Source organism: Tetrao urogallus (genome assembly GCF_951394365.1).
Source record: "Tetrao urogallus genome assembly, chromosome: Z".
Classification (NCBI taxonomy): Eukaryota; Metazoa; Chordata; class Aves; order Galliformes; family Phasianidae; genus Tetrao; species Tetrao urogallus.
In genome coordinates, this window is record NC_136816.1 from 73,905,358 (window position 1) to 73,914,681 (window position 9,324).

General features: G+C 40.8%; 1 protein-coding gene across 2 annotated transcripts in view; it reads right to left on the minus strand.

Annotated features, from left to right (window-relative positions):
* The window catches only part of SMAD2 (SMAD family member 2), a gene marked incomplete at both ends in the record, with an annotated part of 29,792 nt that extends 20,706 nt beyond the window's left edge, over positions 1-9,086 (minus strand). For both annotated transcript variants that reach the window (XM_079548999.1, XM_079548998.1), the window contains one exon: positions 8,854-9,086. In XM_079548999.1, the coding sequence (XP_079405125.1) occupies positions 8,854-9,086 (233 nt within the window). The remainder of the gene's footprint in view (positions 1-8,853) is intronic.
* Positions 9,087-9,324: the final 238 nt, after the last annotated feature.

Below are 9,324 nucleotides of genomic sequence, written 5' to 3' on the forward strand. Positions count from 1 at the left end.
GCCCATTTATTGAGCTTCATTGCCTAAAGACAGACAAAAAGGAAGTGTTATGATTACAGACAAGTCCTGAAGTCCTTAGCATCTAGTTCATGATCCACACCCAGAACATGCAACTGAAGCTGATGCATACAAGCACTCTTGCCTCACATGCAATTGCTTAACAGCTGAAGTACTTTCCCAGGGTGTCCAACAATTTCCTCTTCCTCCTTCCACTTGTCGGGAGACAACCCTTGCCTACCACCACCCACCCTGTGTCAAGGTGGCACTCTCCCCCCTGTACTAACGCAGCCAAAGATCAGAGTTTAAAAGCCTTGAGAATATCAGCATGCAAGTAAAAGCAGTTATGCAAGTAAACATGCAAGTAAAAACAGTGGCTTCCTGGTGCGAGGAAAGCTGGTTAAATCATTCCTTGAAAGTGTGGGAGGTTGCTGCACAAAATACGAATCAGTTGCCACACAGTAAGTAAAATATCAAGCAGGATATTACAACATTTTTAAAGAGCTGCCATCAATGCACTTTGCCACAGGGACAACCCTACTGGCAGTTATTATCTCCTCCAACTATATTCATTCAGTTGAAAGATGTAGGAGACAGCAGGACATGGTTCTCTAGATACTAATGGTGCTTTGACAAGGCAGTCTGCAAGACAGATACACAGGACATAGAAATAACATCAGACACTTCATGTTTAGACAAAAGAGAAAAAGGTATTTTCATTCTCAGCTTAGTGGAATTAATTAGAAGGGACACAGCTGAATTCTTTCCTTTATAAGGCCCTTACACAATACTCAAGTGCCCTCATTGTCACAGAAGGGGACATCCATATTGTAGAAGGACAGTAAAGAATAAGCTTTGGCAAGCATATGCTGTGCTGCTGCAGACTCACAAACGAATGCGCAGAAGGTGCTCATGGAAAATGTACCTGGAGTCCTTGGAAATAACATTTGAGTGACATATTTAAGAGAAAAGACTTCTCCAACCAAGCACCAGAGTCAAGAGCTGTTTCAACACAACTTTCCATAATAAAACTGAAAGTCTCCCCATCAGTTGATAATATGCTTTCTTCACATTCAAGACTTCAGAACTACAGCATATGTTAAAATTACTTCAAATATCTACAGAGGAACTTGACTTGAAGCCTCCCACGAAACTAAGAGGAAGTGAAGACCAGTTCTAGGATAGAACTCATCAATTTAACCAAGCAGTAAATTTAAATTTAAGGAACAGTGAGCAACAGCTTCTTTTGCATCGGGCTTTTCCTACCCAGAAGGCAAGAAAAGACAACCCAAGTACAAAAAGAACTGGTCAGTTTCCTACAGATTAGAGGCAAAGGCTTCAAGCAAAGACCTTCAATTCTGACCTACTGAAATGCATTTACACATTTCAGAATAAAAAGCACCATTTGGGCAATCTTTTTCTAAACAAATGCTGAAGTCAGATCACTGTGCAGCACCCATCCAAGGGGATTTCCCCAAGCTCATTGTTCCTCTGCCAACTCTGAAGCCCATGCAATGAGATGTGAACCTGCTCTGGCTTCTGATTGTTCTCCTGTATCCTGCTGGTCTGCTGCAAACAATGCAGCATGACAGAAGCCAACAAGAGCTGGTTGTGATGAGAACACAGCACTGCATACAGTTTCTCTCACAAGTTTTCCACTATTGCAGTGAATAGTTTAGCACCGACTTGGGCTGATCACAGCCCCAATTCCTTACTAGAGAAAAAATAAATAGTATTTATGAGGTAATTTAGAGCTCAATACCAACAATGAAGCACAGTCAACCCGTTCTGAAGTCACCAACACATCTTCTAAACAGTAAGACAAGGTGCCAGACACAAGTATTATTCTTTCTGGTTGCAGCTTCATGCTGGGATCCACCAAGCAATCACAGATAGCTCTTTTCAATAAAGTGCCCTCTGAACTTCATGGGTTCTTGAACCCCAGCATCAGCTTTTAACCTGGCACAAACATTTATGGGAATACATATTCCATTTTAACACTTAATTTTTGATTTTGCCTCTTGACTATTTCTTCCTGTTTTTTTACCATCAAAGCTATCTTCATGAGGATCAACGGAAACATGAAGCAAAGGGGCTTCCAGAGATGCAGCTTCTCACTTCCAAATTTGCTTTCCACATCAGTAATGCTGCATTAGGAAATGTCTCAAACTTAGACTCTTTAACCAAACACAATTCGTTTTATGTCAGTGAGGAGGTGGCTAACACAAGCATAACAAAAACTCACTTTTACTTAGACTGAAAAGTGACAGCAAATTAAAAGTTGACAAGGTTACGCTGGGAAAAGCAGCAGTGCTAAGATTAGAATGCACACCTCGAGCCTTTATACAACATCAGCTAACACAAGGTCCTCAGAATTCAGCAGCTTTCCCTCCTGGCTCGAGGGGCAAGCTCCTTTAGCTACAGAGCATTTTGCTACTGGCAGAGTATCTCACACATCTGAATTCTCACAAGCTGACCTGACTCCAATGACATGCCAATACTTTCTGCTTGGCACACCAACTCATTAACAAATTATGTGGGCAAGCCATGTGACTTCCTGAGCTGCACGAGCTTGAAACTGGCAGCCCTGAGTTTCTTTGTTAAATGCTCTAAGACTTTTTTTTTTTTTTTCAGGATGACACAAATATTATGAGACACTGCAATTTGAGCAATGGCTAAAGCATAATTTAATCCTAGTCAACAGCAATTCAGTCCTCAACACTGCCACAGCTGTGAAAAATTCAAAAGTAATATCTGAGTATATGTAATAAATCCTTTCTCAACTACACATGAACACAGTCATTACTCCTAATTTCAATTAACAGTGCCCTTGAAGGACAGTAAACATAAATCTTCAAATTCATCTTTTAAAGACTGGCTTACCTATGCTAGAACATACACCATGTACAAAGGAACTGGGAAATGGTAGTGACACCACTCAACTCCTTGCCTTCCACTGCTTTGAGCATTCACTGCCCTCTGCTACACTCCATCCATCCCAACCCACAATGGCTCCACTCAAAAAAAGAGGACTACAAAACAGCATTGACCGGTTCAGAAAAGATTTTCACTAAGAAATGCTGCAAGTGCCAAGCTCATTGCAAAGAGGCTTTGAAGAGGCATTCGCATAAAGCTGGTTTCTGAAAACAAGAACACATGTTGTGTAGTTACTCCACTCCCTTGAGTATGCATTTATAAATATATGGTTATTAATATCAAAGCCAGACAAATTGGCACTTCCATGCGGCTGAATGCTTTCACAGGTGATCTGAAGTTGATCCGAACTGGTAACTTCACTTGATCCAAAGTTATTTTTCCTTCATCAGCTGAAAGAAAAATCGAGAAATTTAGGAGTGACCAGCAGGTCTTCAATTGCCTTTCCCTTTAAGTTTAGCTTCAGGGAAAGACACCGGTTAAACTGTCAAGGAAACACATAACAATAGTTTTCACACAGCAGATGCAAGTAGTATCACCAATACTGCCTTACTATTTGTTCACTTTGGGTTTAGAAATTAAATTTCATTGAGTCAGGAAGTCATATTTGACATCAATTATTTCTCATTATATGTAGAATATAAGGGTTCTGCAATCTCATACTTGCATCCACATCATTTCATCTACATGTAACTAAGGTGAGTTTCCTTCTGCCTACAGATGCAGATGTGCCATCCTGAGTCTCTAGACATTTACCTCTGGGCGTGAAATGGCCTTGGAAAACCAGGCTCCAGGCTATTATCACTCAACTCCAAAAGGGCTCCAAGGAAGGCAGCTCAGCATCAGAGCAGCACTGTTTTCTCTTGGTGCCCAAATCCAGACTACACTGCACAGCACTATAGAAGAGAATCAGCCGAAAGCTGTCACCATAAAATGAGAAAAAGAGTTGGTTTAACAGCAAACAATTTACAAGCATGCTCTCTTTGTAATCTCAGCAATAAAGTGCTGCTTTTGTGTATTTTGATGTACTCTCTTAAACGTCTATACATGTTTTTAGAAACTTAAGATGTTCGACTGCAGTCTTCAAACATTTATGGAAACTGATTTATGTCTAAACGAATGCACATGGACCGAAATACAGGATATGGTTTGAGGACATTCTTTATCCAGAGCAGTTCTCAGTTTGTGAGCTATGATTAAAAATTAATTTCCGTCCCCAACTCCAGTAGTGAATTATCACAGCTACAATCCAACAGATGCTGCCAAGTTGTGTTTCTGGGAAAACACACTTCACCTCTGTCTGGATAGCAATGTTATTTTAGGATCTGCTGTGCCAATCCAACTGCCTGCTGCTGTCCTCACAGCTTCACAGCAGATGTTGGAATTCTAAAAGCATTTCCAGAGGGACCTTTTGCCCCCTCCCAGGGGGACTGTTGAAATCACTCATATTCTGTAGCTTTAATCTGAGAAGGAACATAGAAATTTATTTCTCTGTAGTACTGTATTTTGGGGAAAAATATTAAAAACTCAGAAGCAATCTGTTCTAGAAGACAGGAAAGTTCAACAGCTCTGCTCTACTGATAATCAAAGGCATCCTGAAAACTAAGTGACTGCATGCAGCTGTCTGAGCTCTTTCCCAACAAACATTCCCATGGAATTAAAAAAAAAAAAAAAAAAAAAAAAAAAAAAGTAACTGGTAGCGCAGGTTATGTTAAATAAAAACAGTGAGCTTTATACCTAAACTACCATTTACTTTTTATGTATGAAGAAAAAGACAACCAAATCTCAGCATTTTAAAATATGCTTGCTCACGAGCATTCGACTTGGTCCCATCATTACAAATGCCTTGATTTGCCTAGTTTACTTCTGCTGCTAACTCTTTTGTAAACACTTCATTAGCATTATTTAGCTACACGCACGGAGGCTTTGTTAAGTAACACAAGAGCCAACTTTCAGAACACAATTTTAACACACGCAATATGCTGTGCCTAAGCTACTTATCTTAGCCATACTGCTAACTCACTGCAGAAGATGAAGAGTGCTGCAGGGCAAGCAAACAGCAGAACAACACTGGCATGCTTGAGAAATTCCTTGTTGCTTTGGAGAATTCGGACCATGGCACGTGATCTTGCCTCTAGGTGATTGGTGAACTTTCACCAGATTATACAGCTTTAAGTGTCTCAGTCCTTTCAGAATACATTGGAAATACAACAAAGTTAAGGAACTGGTCAGTAGGCAGCTTGTAATCTCAACTCAAAGCAAACAATTCACCGGCAGTTATCTGCTTTGTATTTTACCCAATGCTTCCTCGAAATGTGCTATATTTCCAAAACGATGGAGTCTGTTGTTGAATGGTAAAAGCATGGAATTCACTACTGACTACAAATTCCACAATTCAGCTATAGCCTTTCAAAAAAAAAAAAAAAAAAAAACAAAACAAAACAAAAAAAACAACGAACCAAACCCAAACAACAGCAGGATTTGAGCCTCTCTGATTTTTTCATTTCAGAGGCTGCTGAAAAACAAGTAACAATAAGTGTCTGAAAATCAGGAAACAGCACAGAGATGCTATCCCTCATGTGAAGCAAGAAGGGCAGAGGGCAGAGATAAGACATTTTCCATATTCATACTGAACTGAAGTAAAAGCAACCACTTCCCAGAGAGCACCTTCCCAAACTCTAATGGCGCAGGAGGCAGGAAAACAAGGGCTTGCAAGAGGGTCAGACTCCTCTCTGCACAGAGAGCAGCTGCTCATTTCACTCTGGACTCTAAAGCACCGCAGCAAAAAAAATCCCTAAACTGGGACTTAAGGAAACTTGGTCTTAAAGCCTTCCTTCAGCCAGTACTCCAGCAGATCACTTCTCAACACATCCAATATTTTTCTTTTGAGCCACAGATTACTAAAAAGCAGTGATAAGATTTACCTCCTCTGTAGAGACTCAACCTCCCCATCACAAAGAAAACTCAATGCTATGTTCCAAGCACAGTAACAACAGCAAATGTATGTAGTAGTTCTAATATAACCACTAGCATTAAGACCAACAAAAATTGTGTCTGTTCAAGGAGAAAGTCTTCAACTGTATGAAATATGAAACCTTCCTAGAGTACTGACACGAGGACACAGCATCTGGAATAGAAACAGAAGTATACTGCTACAGACACCTTTTAGCTGCTCCTTCCTCCCAGTTAGCAGTCACCTTGTCAGGGCATGCATGGAAGCCCTATTCATTATGCAAAGCTGAAATGAATGAAGGCTGCAGATGCTGAGACTGATGGAAGGCACCCAGCCCTTCCTTATCCTCCCACATATACTGGAACAAAAAGAGTGCCTACACTCTATGACACCATGTACCTCAGTCCAACGCTGCCTCACGCAGACTGTGCACAACACAGGATGGAATTAGTCTGCAGAACCATTGCTGTATTTCACATTTCATTTCTTCACTGACTTGTTTCTTGTGCTCTATTTATATCAGAACTGCAGGGGAGAGCATAAAGACTTGATCTTAAACGCACCTGAATTCATTACATATTCTAGAAAAGTGAACTCAAGTCTCCACATTTAGTTTCAGGATACCTAAGGATTATGAGATTAGAATCCCACTGGCTTTCCGGGAGGATTCAGCAAGATAACTCCAAATTACTTCAAGGGCTGGTGTGAAATGGACCTCTGTACTTATTTAGCCTCTGCTCTAGATTACTGACCCACTTCTGAGGAGCTCAGCATCCCTGCTGCGTGATGCCGACACCCACTCCATCTGTTTGCTTCTGCTTTCTCAGAACCTCAATTTGTCTGCATAAGAAGTTGTGGTAATTCACACGAGCAGTTTGGATAGCTCACACAGCATCAGCCCCACTTTCTGTGTGGTCACCTTGACAAACAGAAACAGAACAACGCAACGGGATTATCAAAAGCTGTGCGTATGCAGATTTCCAAAGGGGCAGCTTTATTCAGTTCCACCAGAGCCACTCTCAGTTTTGAGATGGAAAAAAAAGTACACTACAATTAATCATTTTTAACAAACTATGGAAATTTGCAATGGGACCAGCAGCTTTTGAAACCACAAGTGAAACTTCTAGTGATGTTGTAAAGCAACAGCTCCACAAAGGGGCATCTCACAGCACTTGCCGATATCCTGAGTTAAGCAGTTATCAAAACTGAATCTAAAACTGGTCAAAAACCAGCAACAACAAAACAAACAAACCTGCACTCATGACAGATGTGTGCCTCAGCAACTGAGCACGCCAAACTTTTGGTTCCTTCGCTGTGGGCGAGATGTTTCTAAGTCAACCCTTTGTTGTTCACCCATGCTGATCTGCAGATCTTTAATAAATTCGTTGGAATGGATCTCAAGCAGCAGTTTTATTAGCTTACTGAATCCAAAAACAAAAACTCCAGAAGTCGCTACAGCACTGAGCTGACATTTGGTCTTCCCTGGGAGCCCAGACTACTGCCGTAAAGTGAAATAACAGCAACAGTCCAAAAGCCAGCTATGAAAATGAAGTCTGTGTAGTGATATCATCTTGCCTGTTAGCACCAAAGCCATTAGTTTAAAACCAAACCTTATGCCAACACTACCCAGAGAGCTCCAGCTACCAGTTTACTTATACAACAGTCGAGAAAAGTAAGATGTAGGTGAGCCCTCCTTCAGCTGACCCAAAGATAGATGAGAACAGAACATCTCAATCCAGCCAGAAATGCCCATCACAATAAGGAGACTATATAAAGAAGATGAGAAACCCAGAAAATTTGGGGACAGCTTAGAAAGAAAATGCAGGCGGGAGGCAACATTAGAAACAAAAGATGAACAGAAAATGGATGGCAGAACGAAAGCAGCTATGTGTATGGATTACAGAAAAGGCTATGTCAAATATAGGGTAATGCTAAAACCATGATCAGGTAACAGCCGTAACACATTTGATAAGTGGCAACCATGACTGACATCAGCTGAATGTAAATGGAACTATGATTAACACAAAGCTTAAAAGTAGCTGGGATCAGTGTGCTAATAATACAGAAATGAAGGTCGTAAAATATGCAGTTTCTCTCTCTTAGAAACTAATTCTAAGCGTCAGGGGGCTCAACGCCCAAAAAATTCCTGTCACCAGACTTTCTTGCATTTTCATAGAAACACACCACAGAGTGATTTGAGGTTCATGTCGCAGCCCTGAAGAGCTTACACACGCACACAGTGCGATTCCCTACAACATGAACCTGGAGATACACTTCACAAACACGACCCTTGCCCCTCGCACAGCAATTGCAATGAATTGAGAAAGTCAAAGGGGTAGAATGCGAGCTGTTTACCTAAATATACATGCATATAAGGAGCAGAAGAGAAGATCTAGAAGTACTCTTAAGTTACTAAATGAAAAGCATTTTCATTAACCAATAACAAATAGTAATAAGTCTTCAGAAAAACTGCTTCCACTGATGTTTCCCTTCAAATGGGAAAATGGATGCAGTTTGCAAAACTTCAACAGAACTTCCATATACAACTGAAAATAATAATTGAGAGGACTGAAGTGTTGACCAAGGAAAAACTAGTCTTTTTTTGTTTAATGTGGAAGTGCGAGTTCAAATAAGCCCCTCCGAATACAGAGAGAGTTATAAAATAAAAGCATATGGCAGTGTTACGAGCTAAGAGCTGCGCTAGGCACCACCAGAACATTCACAAACTGGAATCCAGTTAGTAATAAAAACTGAATTGTAAACTTATAAGAAATTGTGAATGTACAAAGCATGTGATTCAGTTCTAAGAACTGAAGCAAGCAGTACATAAAACCAAAACAGGTTTTAAAGAACTTTTAAAGAATCAAAGGCATGCAACTGATTCTGTTATTGATTTGTTCACACAAATTAACATCCATTTAGTCACTCCTTAAGTGGCTGTAGGGAATGTTGAACGCAACAGGACTTACCTTGGTATGGTCACACACTTGGTATTGCAGTTCTGAGTGGTAATGGCCTTCTCAAGCTCATCCAGCTGTCCTGTTTTCTTTAGCTTCTTGACCAAGCTTTTCACCGCTTTTTCACACCACTTCTCCTCCTGCCCATTCTGCTCACCGCTGGCCCCTCCGGAACCACCAGCAGATTTTTTCCACCCAAGAAGTCTCTTCACGACCGGTGGAGTGAATGGCAGTATGGATGACATGATTCCCACCAGACAGAACGCTCAGCACACAGTTAGAGATTTCTGTCTGATCCCTAAAAATGCAAACCGAAACAGACACATTAGCACCAAGGTTTTACTTGAGAACGTTCCTTGCTTAGGATCTTCCACTATCAAATGCTGTAGGACACGCCACCTCCAAACAATTCAGGTAATAGTTCAGAAGGCGGATCTGAAATTCACTTTAAATTTTGATGATGAGTCTAATTTACATCTCAAC